Below are 21,891 nucleotides of genomic sequence, written 5' to 3'. Positions count from 1 at the left end.
CAATTAACATTTGCTGTGTTCCAGAGGCGTAGCGAACGGGGGGGGGGGGGGGGGTGGGGGTGCGGGGGGACATACGTCCCCGGGCGCCGACCTTAGGTGGCGGGCGACAATGGGTTGGAAAAACAAATTGAAAGTTTGAGGGGGGGGGGGGTGCAAATCGAAAGTTTGAACGGGGGGAGGGGGGGTTGCAAATCAAAAGTTCGAGGGGGTGCAAATCGAAGTTTTTTCCCCGGGCGCCGGGAAGGGTCGCTACGCCTCTGCTGTGTTCATGTACATTTTTGTTAGGATAAATGGGGATAAAATCATTACTTGCTAGGTCCAGACGGAGGTTAGTCTATTTTATTATGTTTTTTTTTTCTATTTTCTTTGATTTAGAAGGCTACAAGTGTAGAACTAGGTAGAGTAAGACAAAGGTCAAAGGTTGTTGCCATAGTAGAGATGATAAAATCATTGTTTTGGTGTGACACATATGGTAGGAGTGTGCTGTCTTTAAATTAATGAATTAAACTTTAATAAAAAAAACTAAGCATTGACACACCATACATTATGTATGTAAGTATTACATTATAGTGCTAGAAGTATATAACTAAAAGAAAATGAGAGAACAAAACAATTCAAACCACACTTTTGTATATCTAAAACTAAATGGTGTAACAACTATTGAATAACACATTGAGGAAAAAAAAGATTAAGTAGGTGACATTCTTTTCAACAGAAAAAAAATGATGTGTGCAACTGCCTTTTCTTATTACCCACACAACCAAGACAAAGCAATTTAAATTACCAATACATGTTTAGTCGTTTATTTTAGCAAATGTCTGATAAAAACCTACCAACGTTGTGAGGGGGTTGGCATGTAACCGATGTATCTCGTTAGACATTTGTTTGATCATTTTCCATATGTTGCCCCTGCTCTCTCTTTCATTTAGGAAATATACTAGACTTTTCATTAACAAGTACGTGTGTTTTAAGTGTTATGTAGATTTAAGCTACTTTTTTTATTTATTTTTTATAAGGACTGTGTGCAGTGATAGATTAAATCGAAAAACTCAACTTTATTTTTATAATGATATTTTTTAAAAATTAAAAAATTAAAAAATTGTAGATCTAGTGAATTATATTAAAGTAGCTAATTCCATACATATATAAATCGATAGCATTATTTAGCGAATACGTGTTCTTTACAAGTATTACGTTCAGTTCTATACAGGAAAAAGTAAAACTTTTCCCTTTCAAACCTGACGGTCTATGGGGCAAGTGAAGTAGAGTTCACTTGTTTCTGTGACCTCGGCATATGAAGAGATAGTGTGGTCAGCACTATGCCCAGCCGCGTTTACTCTCCCTAACGTGAGTTAGGTACCCATCAGAGTTGGGTGGACTCTAATGACTTGAACACGGATTCGAACTCGAGACTTACGGGTTAGCAGTCCAGCTCTCTACCAATAGACCACTACGTCCCTCAAGTGTTAGAAGCAGTTGAATATCTTACAATGGAGAAACTGTCAGGCCTCACATAAGAAAGTAAACCACCATACACATATACAAACAGTATGTATAAACATTCTCGCACAACAACATATGGTAGACCTGTGGAATTTTAAGCTTGTACAGAATTGTTTGAATTTAGTGGATAAGCACAAAGTGGAAGAAAAAGTGGCGTTGTCGACTTAAGTGAACCATTACAAGGAGCATTGTCAAAACGACCGCTGATAAAAACAACGCAGTCAAAAAAGCGAAAACAAAAGAAATTATACTAGACGCGACAAAGACGTTTAAGGGGAGACAAACAATAAAATACACAACACCACAGTACATTTAGGTAACTTCCCCTGGTTCCTATGCAGCCACTCTACATCATTAGTCAACCCCCCCCCCCCCTAAATGTGTCACCAGGTGCGGTCCGCACCCACCCCCCCCCCCCCCCACTACGCCTTTGAATGAAACACACAATCAAGTATAAGGAAACATTTTATGTATACATAGAACAAATGCAAACAAATTAATAAAACATAACACGCAATTACTGATTGTAGTTGATTATATTGGTCATAATAAAGAGGTACAGCATTAGTTAAATTGAATATTTAGTAAAGTACCAGTTATGTTACTTATAAATGTAATACTTTCAACTAAGCACTGGTCTGCAACGACTTCTAACGCTTGTCTACAATTTGTTGATGTAATAGAATGAAAAAGAAACAATAGGATTGAGCAGCTGGTTTCAAATAGTTCCAAATTGTTATTGCCAGAAAGCATATGTTTTAACCAAAATTGATTATTATAAAATACTTAAGAAATAATAACAAAATGACTTCCGATTTTATTACGGCTAACAATATTCAATCAAATAAATGTTCAGTGTAACAATTTTTAGCCACTTCAAATCTAAACTTATTGATCGATTCAGGCGACAGATATTGAAAAAAAACGCACAGCAATTAATTTTTTTAGATCAACAAAATGACATCATTTTTAGTTTAGCTAGAACAAAAATTATCAACATTTTTGACGGTACCCAACCCCACCTATTTCATATGCGCATTCGCCGAACCCTTCTTAATAGTGATATCGCCTGCACTGAGAAAATCCGATTGTTAGTACAGCTTAAAAATCATAATTAGCAAATTTCAAATGGACCTAAGTATCGCTTAAGCTTAATTTTTAGCATAAATTTAAAAACAATTATAAAAACACCGACTATTTTTATCAGCGTTTTAAATACTGTCATTTTATCGAATACACACATTTAAAAAAAAATTAATTAATTAATACGCATTTCCTATTTTATCACAGTAATAATTATTCGATTACTTCCTACTATTGTTTAAAATATTTATTAATCCAGTTGGTTATACAAATATGTTGGTTATCTACCTGCAATTGTAGCTGAATAACAAACGGTAAGTGATTGGTAGATATTAATTTTCTTTAAAAATTAAAATAGTAAAAAAAATATAATTATCTCTCTTGATTGAATATTATATAACAATAATTTCACATGTAATTTACTAGTATTGAACACAGTGGCGTAGCGAGGTCGGGTGACACCCGGTGCGGCACTTAATGGTGTCACCTCCCAGAGGCGTAGCGACCCTCCCCAGGGAAAAACTTTCAAAATTTCGATTTCCACCCCCCCCTAAAACTTTTGATTTGCACCCCCCCCCCCCCCTCAAACTTTCGATGTGCACCCCCCCTCAAGTTTTTCTCTATATATGTTGCTATTTTTTGCCTTGGTGTCACCCCCCTAAATGGTGTCACCCGGTGCGGTCCGCACCCCCGCCCCCTCGCTACCCGTCTGATTGAACACGATTTTTTTAAAAAATACTCTTTTTTTTATAAAACGGGTTAAATTCGCCAAATTGGAGCGGACTAATTAAGAAATATGTAGAAATGGTTGCGTATAATGTGTTGTTTCTAGCTTTATATGACTGTCAAACTGACCTACGGCTTATTTAGAGATTATAGCTTTTTCACGATTTACTCTAGACAGTAAAAGTTGATAGACAATTGTCTAAGATTTTGGTTTGAATGAAGTAGGAGAATGTCACTATAATGGCTCTGTAAAACAAATGTCACCTTTTTACAAGCTTTTATTTAACTCACTTCCTCGTCATTCTGTCTGTCGTCAGTCGTCAGTCATTCGGAAACGCAGGAGTGAAAATTCGGACAGTTCTACTTGACCGACACGATTCACAGTTGGCACGTGGGTCAAGACATGAAGACAATGCAATCTGAAACTAAATTTGACTTAATTGGATGCCTAATTGATTTTTTATGAATTAATTAAAATTTGGACCGAATTAGTAGGCATGTCTAGCCAACCACACCACACGCGTCATCAATAGCTGCGCCATCACGACCACGTAATGGCTGCGTTCAAAAACAATTGCGCGCCTACTGAACGTGATATTCAGTAGGCGCGCAATGGTTTTTAGTCATGTAACTCTATTGTAGATAAAACATGTAAAGTACTGAAAAAAAAATTCATAAAAAACGTTTTAATAACAAGCTTTTATGTAATGATGCACTAAAAAGTAGAAAATAAATTATAGACTACTATTTAAATAACTATAAAGAAAAGCGTGGGTGTCTTCCTTAACATTAGTAAAGGTATCCAATAGATACTAAAGTGACCCACGCTTTTCTTTATAGTTATTTAAATAGTAGTCTATAATTTATTTTCTACTTTTTAGTGCATCATTACATAAAAGCTTGTTATTAAAACGTTTTTTATGATTTTTTTTTATTACAAGCTTTTATTTAACTCACTTCCTCGTCAGTCTGTCGTCAGTCTAGACGGAAACGCAGGAGTGAAAATTCGGACAGTTCTACTTGACCGATACGATTCACAGTTGGCACGTGGGTCAAGACATGAAGACAATGCAATCTGAAACTAAATTTGACTTAATTGGATGCCTAATTAATTTTTTATGAATTAATAAAAATTTGGACCGAATTAGTAGGCATGTCTAGCCAACCACACCACACGCGTCATCACCTTCAATAGCTGCGCCATCACGTAATGGCTGCGTTCAAAAACCATTGCGCGCCTACTGAACGTGATGTTCAGTAGGCGCGCAATGGTTTTCAGTCATGTAACTCTATTGTAAATAAAACATGTAAAGTACTGAAAAAAAATTCATAAAAAACGTTTTAATAACAAGCTTTTATGTAATGATGCACTAAAAAGTAGAAAATAAATTATAGACTACTATTTAAATAACTATAAAGAAAAGCGTGGGTCACTTTAGTATCTATTGGATACCTTTACTAATGTTAAGGAAGACACCCACGCTTTTCTTTATAGTTATTTAAATAGTAGTCTATAATTTATTTTCTACTTTTTAGTGCATCATTACATAAAAGCTTGTTATTAAAACGTTTTTTATGAATTTTTTTTTGAATTATATATTTAACCCAGGTTAAGAATCACTTCTCTCGTGTTGTACACAGCTCTCTAGAACATTTATAACAGGTTTTGTTCTACTTTCTCACGTCACACGTAATGGTATTTGTGTTGTTGTTTTTGTTATGGTTTTAATAAAGTAACTAAAAGACCCGGGAAGAGAACAACTAAATAAATAATATCACCCGAATTGCTAACCGAATTGCTAGGACCTTTGACCACAGGTGCTTTGACCATAGGGGGTTTGATCATAGGGGGTTTGACCATAGGGGGTTTGACCACAGGTGTTTTCTCAGCAGAGGGTCTTTGATCACAGGTGGTCTATCAACGGGTGTTTGATCACAAGCGCTGCGTCCGGCTTTGATCATAGGTGTTTTGTCCACATAGGGTCTTTGATCTCAGGTGGTTTGTCCAATGATGTCCATATATGGTAAGGATTTATTTTAAAAGTTGCTAAATTATATTTTAAATTTCGACTTGATGTAATAATATGTTAAATCATCATGTATAAATACAAGTAACCTAAACTACTCTATGTCAAAACCACGGAGAATCTTGGAGAGTATAGCCCAAAGCGTGATACGCAAGGTACACGAAGTTGGGCTGAAAGTGGAATATGAAACAAATAACGATATATGTATCGCTATTCGTTGTCTTGCCGCCCTTTCTCATGTACCAGTCCAAGATGTTACAAAAGCGTTCGAATTGTTAACAGACTCTATGCCAGCAGTGGACAACATCGACAAGGTGGTGACATACTTCGAACACACCTACACCCGAGGTCGTCGCATCCGTGGTCGTGGCGAAAAGTACAAGCTTGCTTTGTTTCCAGTTGAAACGTGGAATCAAATGCACACGAATGGCGATGGTATAGCACGAACAAATAACATTCGTGAAGGATGACATTACAGTCTTCAGTCTCTCCTCCAATGTAGTCACCCAACAATGTGGCGTTTTCTTGAAGGTCTACAGATGGACTGCACACGGCAAAAGACAACTTTCTTGCAAGGTGTCGCAGGGGCAAGCTACCCAGCTGAGAAGCGATACAAGATGCTGCACGAAAAAGTACAACGTGCTGCCCAGACAAATGGTCAAACAGATGTACTGACATATTTGCGTGATATAGCATATCTGTCATTTAGTTAACCATTTTATGTATTTCATCTTTGACTATATTGTTGGCAAGTTTTGTATCATTTTTTATCCTTTCTAAATGCTATGTATTTTCAAGTACATCTACATTATTTATTTGTGAAACTTGTTATATGTCGCATTATTTGTGTTTCATTTATATTTAAAATAAATTTATGAGGCCTAGTACCAGCCTTTATGTAGAGACTAAAATATAGTTCTTGGCTTTTTTTTTAATACATAATAATTTCTATTAACGTACTCTCAGGAACATATATAAAATCGTGTTAATTGTATCGCACCTATGATCAAAGCCGGACACAGCGCTTGTGATCAAACACCAGTTGATAAACCACCTTTGATCAAAAACCCTCTGCTGAGAAAACACATGTGGTCAAACCTCCTATGGTCAAACCCCCTATGATCAAACCCCCTATGGTCAAAGCACCGCTATGGTCAAAGCCCCGATGTGGTCAAACCCCCTATGGTCAAAGCCCCTATGGTCAAAGCTCCGCTGTGGTCAAAACCCCTATGGTCAAACCCTCTATGGTCGAAGCACCTGTGGTTAAAGGTCCGCGCACCGTTTATTTTGTTTTAATTGTAATGTTTTAAAGATACATAGTCAATTTTTTAATTGTTTTTGTATTATGCTCAAATGTTTAAAGATACATTTGGAAATGTAGGCCTACTGATACGTCTAAAGCTATTGAGACACACTATCAATGAGGCAGGCATGCTGGAAAGTGTCTAAGCTAACTCACTGAAAATTGCTGTAGAAATTAATATTTTTAAAAATTACTTTGTTTTGCTATTACAATAATTATTTACCAACACCCGCCATCTATTTTATATATCAAGCGAAGAGACTTCTAAATATTTACCATGCTTGAGAATATCTGCAAAAGATATATAATATATCTTATAATTACACTTTTTAATTAATTGATTATACTAGAAATAAAATAATAAAACATAACAATAGCAACAAATTAACTTTAATACTGAAATACAAACAATTTTTACTGTTAATAAAAAAAAAATAATTAAAAACAATGACTTAAAAGTAAATGTATTAGTTATAAATAAAAGTAATATTTTATTCACGGTCAAACTTATCCCCACAAGGCTACATATTTTTATAAATATTGATTTCGCTTATTTGTAATATGCGTTTCATTCTGATGCTTCTAAAAGCATTATTGAATCGGTGATGTTTCCCTTAGATTTTCGAAAAAAAAAATAGAAATTGTATGTGACAAATCACATATATGTAATCTGCTTTTGATACAACGTAGTGTATATGCTTACACTTATTGTTATAACAAAACTTGTCGATGTTACATGAAACGGGTGATTTTAGATACTGTCCGATAATAAAATATGTGTGTTGGGTTGTTAGTAGTATTATAATATCGACTAATTTTATGGTTAGAAATTAGGGTTAGGCGTATGGTAGGACCAGGGTTGGGGTTAAGGACAGGGTTAGCATTGACATTAAGCCATCAATGTGTGTATTTAGTTAACTACCAGTAACCTAACACGCCTTTTTTAAAGAAGATTCTATTATCGGACACTGGTATAAATATTCCCCCAGAAAACTATGTTCGCATCAACTACAACATATGTATTCGGCTTTCTATAACGCGGACGACACGCTATGTGTAGGCCTATATTTAACTTCAGTCTGTCAGAATATATTAGTCTTATAACAACATTTAGGATTTGCTAATAATAGATGTAGACTGGCTGATCTTCACATTTCAGCAAGAGTAACGTATAATTATATAAGTAGATATAATGTAATGTAAGATAATTTTGTATAGAATTGTATGTTTACTTAATTTTAAAAAAAAATAACAAAATAGCAAGCTGGCCGACTTGATGGTGACGATGTAACAGATGTAACATCAACATTGACTAAATGAATATGTACTGTACGGTTTGCCTACCAGTATATCACACGATCCTGACAACGTCTATGTGAGACCCTTGCTTTCCTAGTTATGATTATGACATAATCATATCGATACATTGTACAGGTTAATATTTTCTCTGAAAAAAAAATTGTTTCCCATGCAATGTAACAGGTTTAAACGTCGTTGAATGTCATGTTTTGCATTTTCCAGAAACATGTATGCGCAAAGATCACTGTTTTAAAATATAATATTATATACTTTTTAAATTTAAAATAAGCATGCTGCTTCATAATCTTCACAGTTTTAAAGAAATAAAGTAGATTACTAAAATTTATCCGTATTTTTTCATAAAGCGTTTTAATTCTTTATTATAACGAATTACATAGCGATTATTATGCACGTTCCCTAATGTTATCTCCCTTGTACAGTTTAAATTAAATAAATTGCAACTGATATGCAAGTTTAGTTTTGTATTAAAAAGTGATATTAAAAAAAAACAAGCCCCAATATGACTCAACAATAGACTGCCAACAAGCAGAGCAGATCAATAACAAACAGCAAATCATTTTCTTTCTAGCCAAACAAGAGAATCAGGAATAGACGTTACTGCATGTTATTATTTCTTTTTATTTGACTAATTAAGAATAAACCATGTGTGATTAAAGAACCGTAAAAACGGACGAAAATTGATTAGCTGACTGTGATTGTGAGGTATGTTTCACCAGATGATGAGCTACCCGTTACACGTTTTTTCTTAACTTCCCTAGACATGGGTAGCTACACGGGGGAATGTATGGCTAAGGTTGTGCAGAACTATCTTTAGAATGTGGAGAAATATGTTTTAATAAGTGTTGGATAATATTGCTGCCAGTGCCACTATTCTCTACATGATGGCTATTTTTTTTATACAATTTACTTTATTATCAGAATCTGACAGTCATAAACTCAAAGATCAAAACGTGTCGATTAAAAACGCGAATTAACTAACAACTGTGGTTTAAATTGTAAAATGAACCATTTCGGTGCACCGATTTACTTCAGTCAAATAAATGAAGAGACGCAACTTAATTATGTGTTTTCATTTACGTTTTATTTAATTGAAAGTCAAAGTTTGAAGTTAAAAAAAAATGAAAGAATGTTTTAAAAAAGTTTTTGTTTTCATGTACGTGTGGTTAATTTTCTACTCTCGATAAATTACAAAATGTTAGAAAAAAACATATATATATATATATATATATATATATATATATATATATATATATATATATATATATATATATATATATATATATATATATATATATATATGAAATTATGTACTCCACAAATATTGCACTCAATATTTCACTAAACGTTGGAGCTATCTTTCATGTATTATAATTCAGAAAGTCAATATTTTTTAACCAATGGCTTATATATAGATTTAAGTAAAGATGCAAATACGGAGCATGCTTGGTTGTCTGTTTGTCTGTCAGTGTGTCTGGTGTAGATTAAATCATGTCACTAAGTTTAAAATCATTTCAATTTAATGAATGTCTTCAAACTTCACTGGTACTAGATAACTGACAGTGTTATTTAATACAGTTGAAAATAAAACACAACTGCAATGAGTCCGTTCCAAAAAAAATGTATTTTCCATCACACTTCAATGTGTCACCCCCCCACACACACACATACACAATCAAATAAATTGCATTTGATAGACTGCACCAAAACCTATCCCCTCACACCAACATGTTACTCTATGTGTCTAATATAGACAACAGGTTATGTGTCGATTAAAGACAACATGTTATGTGTCGAGTGTAGATAACATATATGTCGATTGAAGACAACATGTTATGTGTCGATTAAAGACAACATGGTATGTGTCTAATGTAGACAACATATTATATGTAGATTGAAGACAACATGTTATGCATTTTAATCCCAACAAGTCACACTGGTGAACACAATTGTATTGACCATTACGACTGTCCCTTATGTTAATTGTTCTTTTGTTAAAATGAACTTTTTTTAAAAAATTAATTCAATTATAATGTATTGCAAGGGCATTTAAACAAATGATAAGTGACCAAATTATATATTTACCCAACATGGTATCTAAACTTAAAATCATGACTATTATTTCTTTACGTATAATAAAGCAGCCTAGCTTTATTTATACTTATATACTTGCAGTTGTTTATGGTTAATGGAAAAAAAAAATCGATCTAAAACAAAACAAAGAGTTAAAAAAAAAGAAGAAAAAATGCAATACTGCCTCAATAATTATTTGAGATTACCTTAAGTAGTTGTTTGTACCAGGCGTTCCATCAAGCCAATATCTTTTCCAAACAACTCAAGGCGAGTCTGCATGCCGGAAATCTGTTTGCGATCCTTTAGGCTGTACCCATGTGATGTGACATTTCTGTTCTATTTCATCAATAGATTCTCTCACTAACCCAAGCCTCGCAGCTTTCATGACTAACAGCTCAACCAGATTTGTGTTAATTTTGACAGTCTGGGCAATACTATCAAATGTCCGTTGTTAAAGGCATACAGAAAATCAATCAGCCATTCTTTATCTGTGCCCTTCAAGGATGCCAAGATATCATGGGCAAGGAGCTCACCAAAATTGGATACACCCTCGCCTATTACAGCTGCTCCTAAATAAAACAATATTAAAAGTCATCTTTTCCTGCTCAGCTTTTGGCATGTTTTTCAGATGTGTGTAGCCTAAGAATCTAAGGGCCACTTGATAGTACTGAGCATGGTTGCCCATTAGTTTATGATAGTTGCTCGTTAGTTCATAGAAGCGTCCATGTACTGTGGTCACTCCATCTATATCATTTAAAATCTTCTCTCACTCTTCCATTAGGGTCTTCAGTGGAGGAAATTATTTATTCCGGAGATAGATTTTACCCATTGTAGTCATATACAAAACATTTGACTTCTTCACTGGCTTTAACTTTCTCTTCCATTTTCTTAAGAAAGTATATGGCTTGTTTCGGATCTGGTAATTGTTGGACAACATAAACACATAGCTCAGCAAGAGAGAGGAGGTGGGGGGGTCGATTCTGTGCTCAAAGTCGGACAGGGCATTTTCATAGAGCCGTAGTATTCCATCTCCTTTTGAACATTGTGTCTTACAAACTACATAAGCCTTAGAATTGATGCCATATTTTTTGTTGTATAACTCCTGAGTCACCATTTAGTGGAAACATCTCCGTACTTTTCCTTTGTTGTTCTGCGTTAACAACATATTTGCCAAATCAATAACATCCTAGAAGTCTATAGAATGTAATGCATTTAATTAAAGGACATACACGAGTCTACAGTCACACAATGTATTTCAAGTCCGACCCACATAATGTGCGTACATGTATGCAGTAGTGCCCCAATGTTATATTGTATACTGCATTTGAATTTGATTTTAAATATGTTTACAAAAATATGATTACATTTTTTTTTAAATTAAGCATATAATGTTATATAGCACGCGTATAGAATATGTGATTATATTGTTTATAATTTGGTTTGTTACTATGCAGTGCGTTTTATTATTGTTAGGAATATATTTAGAGATATAAAGGAATGCACACTTTATACTTTTTTTGATAAAACACTTTTACTTTTAGACATTACGAGTATGCATAAATATATATATGGTGTATTTACCTTTCAGTGATACTGTAAATCTCTAAAGTTTGAGGAATAACTATATATTTACCACTAATTTTTTTCTGTCAATTACATTTTATAATGATTGATTTTTCCATCTTAAGCAAGGCAAAAAAAAATCACTTCTTTAGGGGTCATCCATAAATGACCTAACGTTATTTTTTAAAATTTTACCCCCCCCCCCCTCGCTCCCTTAGTCACACATCGTCAAAAAAATCCAGACCCCCCCCCCGCCCCTAAAATGGCGTCACACTCAGCCTACAACTCCATCCCCCTTCCTCAAGATTGCCGTTCTATGTTCCTTAAAACAGTGATGTTTTCCCATTTCTTGTGTGAGCTCTGTCAACATAAAGTGTTTAAATCAATGTTTTTTTTTATAATTTATTAAAACCGTTTTTAAACGCGAAATAACGGCTAAAATTCGTTTTCCAGCAACGCTTTTTATAATGCAAAATTATGACGTCACACCATCTGAACAAACCCCCTCCCCCTCATCAACCCGTCTAAAAATTACTGACCCCCCACTTTCCTCCTAAGAGTGTGACTTCATTTATGGACACCCCTAACCTGAGATAAATTTTTGTATCAATGTTGCGGTGTTTCACAGTTTAAAAAAAAATAATAATAACGCAATTTAAACCTTATACACATATTTTACAGTTATACCATTACAATTAAAATGTATACTGCATTGGTTAGAGTTCTAAATCAGTAAGGATACTGTCTGGAATACATTTTTTTTTTTAAATTTAAATGCATCTCTGCTAAAGACCTTTACTGTTTTTATATGGAAAAAATTACAAGGGAGACAACGCAAAGCAAATTACTGAGCTGTCGGTTTTAGTAAATTTTAGAAAGATATATTTAAAACAAAAATGGTAACAGTATGAATTATCAGACAAAACTATTTAAAGGTTTTAGAAAAAATTTAAAAAGTGTATTCAAGCTAATATACATCAAAAGTCTCTCAGGTTATACAATTTGAAAACAATGACTTTAATGGATACATTGTTCTAATACAAGCAATTTATTCAACTTGATCAACGATTGGCTGTTGTCTTTTATTCCGAATAAAAATATTTTAACAATAATACATTCATATTAGCTATAATTTTAATTCTCACCCAATAACCCCCCACCCCTAGGGCAGGGGTCTGCAACCTTTTGCGACGGAAGAGCCAAAAGCTACAATTTACGAAATTCCCTAATTTAAAAAAAAGTGATTTCAGCTAATACAAGGACGCTTTTTAAACTTAACATATTCAAATCTAAACTAAAACAACAATTATTGAAACATTTCTCATTCATCTATTATATTCTTATTTTATCTCATTTTATAGCATAACAATGTAATATTATTAATTTATTCCACATTTTTTTGTGCTAGGTTACTGCTATGTCGTTACTATGCAATCGCTTTGAATGCTGTTATTAAATTGTTGTTTTATTTGTTTATTGTAAAACGGCCAATGGGAAAAAAAGGCCTTCGTGACTACTATTGTTACCGTAATTGAATAAATTGAAATACATTGAAATTGAGATACACGCCTCGACCCCCACCTCCCCCCCCCCCCCCCCATCCCATCCGGACATGTGGATAGATCAAAGCCAGCGTTCGCACACGCCAGGGGCCAATTTTAGATCCGTTTTATTTTCTTATCATTTCATCAATTTTAAAAGCTTATTGGTATAGCTTTTTATTTTTATTTTGTTTTGCAAGCTTTTCTTTTAGTTTGCAACGTCTGTTTGTTTGCTGATTTGTTTCAAATATTTTACCTAAATTTAACCCACTTCTAATGCACAATTTCATTTAAACGTTCTAGATACGCTTCACTTCAATTACAATACAAGTTTATCTATTTTTAAATTTAATTAGATGTTTAATTTGTCTTTAAAATTAACTAAGCGTTTTCGAAACAAAATAAATCATTCGTTAGATTACTATTTTTAATAACAGAAAAGGAGACAATTAGCTAGATGCTATCACTCTAACAGTCTGATGAGCTGTGGTTCACGAAATGTTTACAATCATAGAGCTAGTAGATCTAGTTAAGGACATTAGGGGGAAGGGGAGACAAAACGTTTTAAACTATTTGAATTTAAGTGGAGGTAGTAGGATAAAGAACTATCATTCGTTTTCTCAGCATGGTTTTGTCTGTACATTGTGGTCCCTGACGTCTGCTTTCACAGGGCAGAAAATCGTCTTTCGGATATCGCGACCTACTTGTGGTATTTTAAAGCAAATATTTTTTGTCGTGTCTACTTCATAAATCAAGTAGAAAATAAAGAAGAAAATAAAACAAATAATAAAAAAAATAAAAATTTACAGCGACAAGCTATTTAAATGCTCTGAAAATTAGTTGGCTACATACATTTAATGGGCATTCTTTAGCAAAAGCTCCGTTCGCTCATAAGATCTTATACGTGTTTTATATTTATACATTTATTTATTTTAAATTTATGTTTATTGGTCGTGTATAATTTATCCGAAAAAAAAGAAAAAAATTACGGAAATAACAAACCAGGCTAGGTCAGAGACTTTAAATCCATCTCAGCGTCTGATTGGATAATTATGTCACGTGGTTCGCCCAATCTGTTAAAACGATCTCACGGTCAGGGTAAGCAAAGAAAGTGCTTATGTCGGTAAATGAAATAAAAGTGCATTCGCCGGTCAAAGTAAATCTTGTTTTGTTGCTATTTATTTGCATATTACTTTTGAGAAAAGCTGAAAGCTAACTTACTAATTGTAAATCTATATTATTTATCCTAGTTACATAGCACATACAAACTATACTAAAATCTATATATCTAAATATATACTCACATTAGTGCTTGTGATGTGTTACTAAAAATAGATCAAATAACTGCACTGGACCATAAGAATTAAAATACATGAGTAAAACAGGAAACACATAAGACAGAAACACATCTGGTACAAAACAAATCCAGCACGGGTCTAATCCCATACGTTTAAAGCGATTAAGGAAATTTCTTATCTTTTCACTTAAGTCGACAGCGCCACTTTTTCGTCCACTGTGTGCTAATCCGCTACATGCACACAATTCTGTAAAGGCTGAAAATTCTACAGCTCTACCATATGTTGTGGTGTGAGAATGTTTATACATTCTGTGTTTATAATGTATATGTGTATGGGGATTGACTTTCTTATGTGAGGCCTGAGAGTTTATTCATTGTAAAATATAGCACCACTGACAGTGTTCCAAGTTCCAAATACAATAACGTTTTTATTTCTACACAATTTCAAATACCAAAGTCTTAATTATATCGATATCTAGAATACTGAACTTCTCATTCAATAAAATATATTCCATATTTCTTGACAATATATTCACACTTCTATCAACTGAAACACCACAACTGTAACTTAACTGACTTATCTCTGCTCAACTGCTTCTAACACTCGACTGACTTTCTACACGCTTGACTGCCAACTGACGCTATCTCTGACCAACTGACCGTGACTGCTCACCTCTCTTTTGATTGGTCGGCTGTGTGATTGGTACTTACTCCTACCTACTGAGACTGCTTATAAAAGACAATATATTCTAAGTTATTCTACTTCACTTCTTTGTTTGAGATAATTATGTTAATATTGTCTCAGTTATATACATATGTCTAATATCGTATACATTATTACGTTGATATCAAATATTTCAATATATATCCTATTAATAATATTGTTTTAATCAGTTGAGATGTCCGAATAAAAATTATGTCGTTAAAATACATACTTACAGATTAATTTACATGTTGTGTTTAGAGACACTACAAGGGAGACAAAACAAGAAAACTCTCAAATATGTCTTCTTAAATGGATCTAACAATTAAAATATTACACAAATAGTAGTTGATACCTGTTAAATTAAAACAAAATTTTTGTAGGAAAAATTGAATATATTTAACAACAATAATATTTTATTAAAAACTTTATGTAGTTACATATTTAAAAACCTTTGTCTTTTTTGTATGCTCTTCTCTAAGACGCGTGAACATTTCCATTTAAACCACGTTCGGACTCTAATTCCTCTCGTAATGACTTTTCCAAAAGATCTACTCCCAAAATCGTCAAATATTTGTCTGTTACATAAAAATGGCAGTTCGCGCTCAATTTGAAGGAAATAATGAAGTTGGAGTTTTTGCCAAACTGACAAATAGTTATTGCTTAGTTGGGATTGGAGGTTCTGAAAATTTCTTCAGTGTTTTTGAAGGTGAAATAGGGGACACAATTCCTGTTGTCCATGCGAGCATTGCTGGTTGTCGTGTTATAGGCAGAATGTGTGTTGGAAATCGTCATGGTTTGCTGGTCCCAAACACAACTACAGACCAAGAGCTGCAGCACATAAGGAATGCCCTGCCAGACACCGTCAAGATGTACAGAGCTGAAGAGAAGTTGTCTGCCCTGGGGAATGTGATTGCCTGCAATGATTATGTGGCACTGGTACACCCAGATTTAGACAACGAAACAGAAGATTTACTGGTTGACAAACTCAATGTTGAAGTCTTTCGTCACACAGTCGCCAACAACGTCTTGGTTGGCAGTTACACAGTAGTTAGTAATCAAGGAGGCATGGTGCCCCCTAAAACATCAGTGGAGGATTTAGATGAGCTCTCGTCCCTGCTTCAAGTACCTCTTGTGGCAGGTACAGTAAACAGAGGCAGTGAGGTTCTGGCTGGGGGCCTTGTGGTCAATGACTGGATGGCCATCTGCGGCCATGACACCACCTCCACTGAAGTCTCTGTAATATAGAGAATGTCTTCAAGCTGAGTGATCATGAGCCGTCACAGATACAGACACAGATGAGAGATTCTTTAATTGACACGCTGTCATAAGGTTTACTATGAAAGGAAGCAAGATGTGAAAAACCTCCAGGGATTGTGAAAGAGGACTACATTTGTATACATAACCAGTGGCATTTTTTTTCTGTACAAAACATGTGTATCTTATCCTATATCTGGTTCATGTTATGTTGACTACCATTGATAATACTGCCAATAAATTAAGGTACATCATTCAAAGATTCATCATGCCATAAGAAAAAAAAAAAAAAAAAAAAAAAAAAAAAAAAAAAAAAAAAACCATTACAATATTCCATACAGATCTAGAATCTAGTTGTTCAGTATAAATATGACTAAATCGTCAATGAATAATTGAGTCTATCACATTAAATTGCTATCTCATAAATATTGCCTCAACTGAAATCAACAATGTAGCAACGCGAATCGACATCCGTACATTTTTACTTTCTCGTATACAAAATAAAGAGAAAGTATTTTAATCGTGCAAAAAAATAAACCGGTAGTGATCTCCCCTAAACTTTCTCGAATATTTTTATATAAAATAACAGGGGATGGGAACTCGGGCTATAGACATGATTTTTAATCCATTTTAAATACTTAAAGTTTTAAAAATAGAATAAAATCTCGTAGACAAATTAATTGCACACCAAGTGAACGCGAAATAAAAAAGCGCATAATAGTGCGCAATATTATTAGTACTTTTAAAATTTACATTAGTTTTTTGAGAAATCGGAAGTATCGTAAATTACTACTTCCTGTCAACGGAAATTACTCAAAATTTAACAGAAGGTAGAGAATTAGATCTTTTACTTACATGTGAAATTTCATTTATCTATCTGAAATAGTACTCAAGTTATAGGCTTTTAAAAAATTCAAAGTAGGAAAAGTACCACTTCCGGTTATCGGAAATCGCTCAAAAGTTGATACGGATCTACGATTTTGATAAAATACTTACATATGAAATTTCATCAACCTAGCTGTAACGGTACTTAAGTTATCGTGTTTACACACGGACAGACACACACACAGACACACACACACACACACAGACATACGGACAAGATTGCAAAATTATGTTTTTCCGTATCAGTGAGGTGTAAAACGTCGAGATTTGTAAAAATCTCGATTTTTTTTTTTTGCACGATTACAATACTTTCTCTATACTACGTATATACGAGAAAGTAAAAATCTAGAATTTTGCAAATCTCGACGTTTTACACCTCCCTAAGTCCGAAAAACAGTTTTACAATCTTGTCCGTATGTCTGTGTGTGTGTGTGTGTGTATGTGTGTGTGTGTGTGCGTGTGTGAGAGAGAGTCTGTGTGTCTGAGTGTTTGTCTGTAAACAAGCTAACTTGAGTATCGTTACAGCTTGGTTAATGAAATTTCATATGTAATTATTAAATCAAATTTGTAGATCTGTCAACTTTTCAGCGATTTCCGAAACCGGAAGTGAAACTTTTATACTTTCAATTGTTCAAAAAGCCTTTAACTTGAGTACTATTTCAGATAGATAAATGAAAATTCGCATGTAAGTAAAATATCTAATTTTTCTGCCTTCTGACAAATTTTAAGTACTTTTATTGCAAAAATAAAGTAAGTCGATTTCAGCACTATAACTTAGTTGAGTATCTTAGTGAATACTTATTAAAGTTTTGATAAGTATTATTAGTACGTTTTTTGTTGACTCCATATGATCAGGCTATACTGATTTGGGTTTGGTTGAGAATAATGTTGTATTTGATGAGCTTGATATTTCAACTTTGGCCAGATACATTTTCTGTTGCTTCACAGTGTAGTAACATACTCTACCATTAGGCCGTCCCATTATCTAGCAGTTAATTGCACTATCTCTCACACGTAAAATGTGAATAATGAATCCAACCACATATGAATACAATGGTCACACGTAAAATGTGAATAATGAATCCAACCACATATGAATGCAATGGTCACACGTAAAATGTGAATAATGAATCCAACCACATATGAATGCAATGGTCACACGTAAAATGTGAATAATGAATCCAACCACATATGAATGCAATGGTCACACGTAAAATGTGAATAATGAATCCAACCACATATGAATGCAATGGTCACACGTAAAATGGGAATAATGAATCCAACCACATATGAATGCAATGGTCACACGTAAAATGGGAATAATGAATCCAACCACATATGAATGCAATGGTCACACGTAAAATGGGAATAATGAATCCAACCAAATATGAATGCAATGGTCACACGTAAAATGTGAATAATGAATCCAACCACATATGAAGGCAATGGTCACACGTAAAATGTGAATAATGAATCCAACCACATATGAAGGCAATGGTCACACGTAAAATGTGAATAATGAATCCAACCACATATGAATGCAATGGTCACACGTAAAATGTGAATAATGAATCTAACCACAAATGAATACAATGGTCACACGTAAAATGTGAATAATATATCCAACCACATATGAATACAATGGCCACACGTAAAATGTGAATAATGAATCCAACCACATATGAATGTAATGGTCACACGTAAAATGTGAATAATGAATCCAACCACATATGAATGCAATGTTCACACGTAAAATGTGAATAAATCCAACCACATATGAATGCAATGGTTACTCGTAAAATGTGAATAATGAATACAACCACATATGAATGCAATGGTCACACGTAAAATGTGAATAATGAATCCAACCACATATCAATGCAATGGTTAGTGTGTCTAGTGTTGACATACACAAATTACTTATTTAGTTCACAGAAAGAAAAGTCTGAAGTACTGTATATTATAAAAGCTCCTAAAATAAAGTAACATTTAATAGAACTAAAAAAAACGTAACTGAAACGACTTAAGCTATTGAGGCATACACTATTAATGGGCGGTTAATTTATACCATTTCGTCATGACAGGTATTTTTTGTCTAACCCGACTCAGTGAAAATTGCTTGAAAAAAAATATTTAATTACCTTAAAAAAGTTAATAAACATTTACCAAAAAGTCCGTGCTTTTCGTTCATCTTTCAAGGGAAACAACTTCTTTAATAATAACAATATCTTATAACAAACGCAATCAAATTAATAAAATCAAATCAAATTACTGGTTATGGTTAAGAATATCAGTTATAATAAATATCTAAAACGTATGCTAAATTGTATTTATAGATGTGTGCCATTTTCGTTAAAATTTGAAATGTAAATCTATATATATCTATATATATATAATTCTCTTCTTCGAGCCGTTAGAAAACAAGCTGCAAACGCTCTCCTTACCTCCCCACCCCTACATGGTTTTAGTGAGCTATGTTCACTCTAAATGTTTACAAGCAGAGCCAACGATTTTAAACGTAGGGGGGGGGGAGGAGGGGGGGGAGGGAAGTAAGGGGGGGGGGGGGGTTATGGTCCTTAACGAGCTACTTATAGTGTTTTAAAGAAATATTTTCAGTGTCAGCGTTGGTACTGTCGAATTCACAAATTATGAATTATTGAAAATTAGAAACAACTAAATAGCGGCGTATGTTATGCCGCGGGCCGGCTCGTATATATATAATTATCTTCTTGGAGACGCTAGAAAACAAGCTGTAAACGCGATCCCTACCATCCCCACCCCTACATGGTCTTAGTGAGCTGTGGTTTACGCTATGTTTACCTTCGTGGAGTCGGGTTTAGTGACGGCTATTAGGGGCAGATAATTTAGTTTGAAACGATTTTAAACGTTGGGGGGGGGGGGGAGGAAGGGGGGCGGGGGTTATGGTCCTTAACGAGCTACTTATAGTGTTTTAAAGAAATATTTTCATTGTCAGCGTTGGTAATGTCGAATTCACAAATTATGAATTACTGAAAAGTAGAAAAAACAACAACTAAATAGCGGCGTATGTTATACCGCGGGCCGGCTCGTATAAAAATAAACCTTTGAGACAAAGAACATTATCTTTGAATAATAACAATAATGTCACGTTGAACAACGGTATGAAGATATTTTCAATATACATTTACTTATTGCATTGAAATGAAAAATAAAATGGAACAATCAAATTGCGTAATATCCCCAAGCCCAAGATGAAGGTCTGTGTTCTTGGTGATCAAGTCCATTGTGATCTGGCTAAGGCAAACGACTTGCCCCATATGGATATTGAAGCTCTAAAGAAACTCAACAAAGACAAAAAACTTGTGAAAAAATTAGCCAAGAAGTATGACGCCTTCCTTGCTTCTGAGTCTCTGATCCGTCAAATTTACAGAGTTCTAGGGCCGGGTTTGAACAAGGCTGGCAAGTTCCCCGCACCAATTACCCACAATGGCAGTCTTGATGCAAGAGTGAGGAGACCAAAGCCACCATCAAATTTCAGATGAAAAAGGTACTTTGTTTGGCTGTTTGCATTGGATATGTCAATATGAATTCAGACTAGCTGTACCAAAATGTTTGCATTGGACATGTCAATATGAATACAGAGGATCTGTACCAAAATGTTACTTTGGCTATCAACTTCCTGGTGTCCCTCTTGAAGAAAAAATTGGCAGAATGTGAGAGCATTGTATATCAAGAGCACTATGGGTCCAGCTGAAAATATATACTAATTCTGAGAGCACGATTGTGCAATAAAAACATATAAATAAAAAAAAATGATACATATTATATATTTGCTCTATGTAATCATGACTAAATGGTCAAAGAATACTTGAATCTAGCACATTAATACATTGCTAACTCATAAAGATTGCTTCAACTGAAAACAACAATGTAACAATGCGAATCGACCTCCGCACAATTTTAATTTGTAGATTTTTAAAGTCATCAACAAAGTAAAATAGTTGATTGTCACACTTACCCATTCTCAACTTGACTTCTGCCTCTATAAATAAACGTAAAAAAAAATCATAAAAAACGTTTTAATAACAAGCTTTTGTGTAATAGTACACTAAAAAGTAGAAAATAAATTATAGACTACTATTTAAATAACTAGAAAGAAAAGCGTGGGTCACTTTAGTATCTATTGGATACCTACACTAATGTTTAGGAAGACACCCACGCTTTTCTTTCTAGTTATTTAAATAGTAGTCTATAATTTATTTTCTACTTTTTAGTGCATTATTACATAAAAGCTTGTTATTAAAACGTTTTTTATGAATTTTTTGTCAGTACTAATCATGTTTTATTTACAACTAGCCGTCCCGGCCAGGCCCTGCTCTGGCTTCTTTGAAAAACCTTTCTGTTAAAGACCATTACCTGTGTGTTTAGTAATCATCATAAACCCGGCATTGCCCACCCAAACCACAACCAACCAAAACAACAAAACGCAAACATAACGCTAACACAATTACAAATACAAACGAAAACAAAAACCTAACAACAAACCCAACCACAACCACAAAAACCAATACAAACACTTAGAAAAAACAAACAAAAAAGCAAACGAAAACAAAAACCTAACAACAAACCCAACC

At 34.0% G+C, this 21,891-nt stretch overlaps 1 protein-coding gene and 2 pseudogenes across 1 annotated transcript; 2 read left to right on the top strand and 1 right to left on the bottom strand.

Moving 5' to 3' along the window:
- Nucleotides 1-10,239: 10,239 nt before the first annotated feature.
- On the bottom strand, nucleotides 10,240-11,146 carry LOC131939067 (26S proteasome non-ATPase regulatory subunit 13-like; annotated as a pseudogene).
- Nucleotides 11,147-15,690: 4,544 nt separating this feature from the next.
- On the top strand, nucleotides 15,691-16,626 carry LOC131939114 (eukaryotic translation initiation factor 6-like). The gene is given in 2 exon segments (XM_059297340.1): nucleotides 15,691-16,378; nucleotides 16,381-16,626. Coding segments are annotated over 2 exon segments (738 nt in total). The 5' UTR covers nucleotides 15,691-15,727; the 3' UTR covers nucleotides 16,468-16,626.
- A 3,840-nt stretch (nucleotides 16,627-20,466) lies between these two features.
- Nucleotides 20,467-21,041, top strand: LOC131939120 (large ribosomal subunit protein uL1-like; annotated as a pseudogene).
- Nucleotides 21,042-21,891: the final 850 nt, after the last annotated feature.

Source organism: Physella acuta, unplaced genomic scaffold (assembly GCF_028476545.2).
Source record: "Physella acuta isolate Inbredline_101_S28 unplaced genomic scaffold, ASM2847654v3 ptg000264l, whole genome shotgun sequence".
NCBI lineage: Eukaryota > Metazoa > Mollusca > Gastropoda > Physidae > Physella > Physella acuta.
This window is presented reverse-complemented; position numbering and strand designations above follow the sequence as displayed.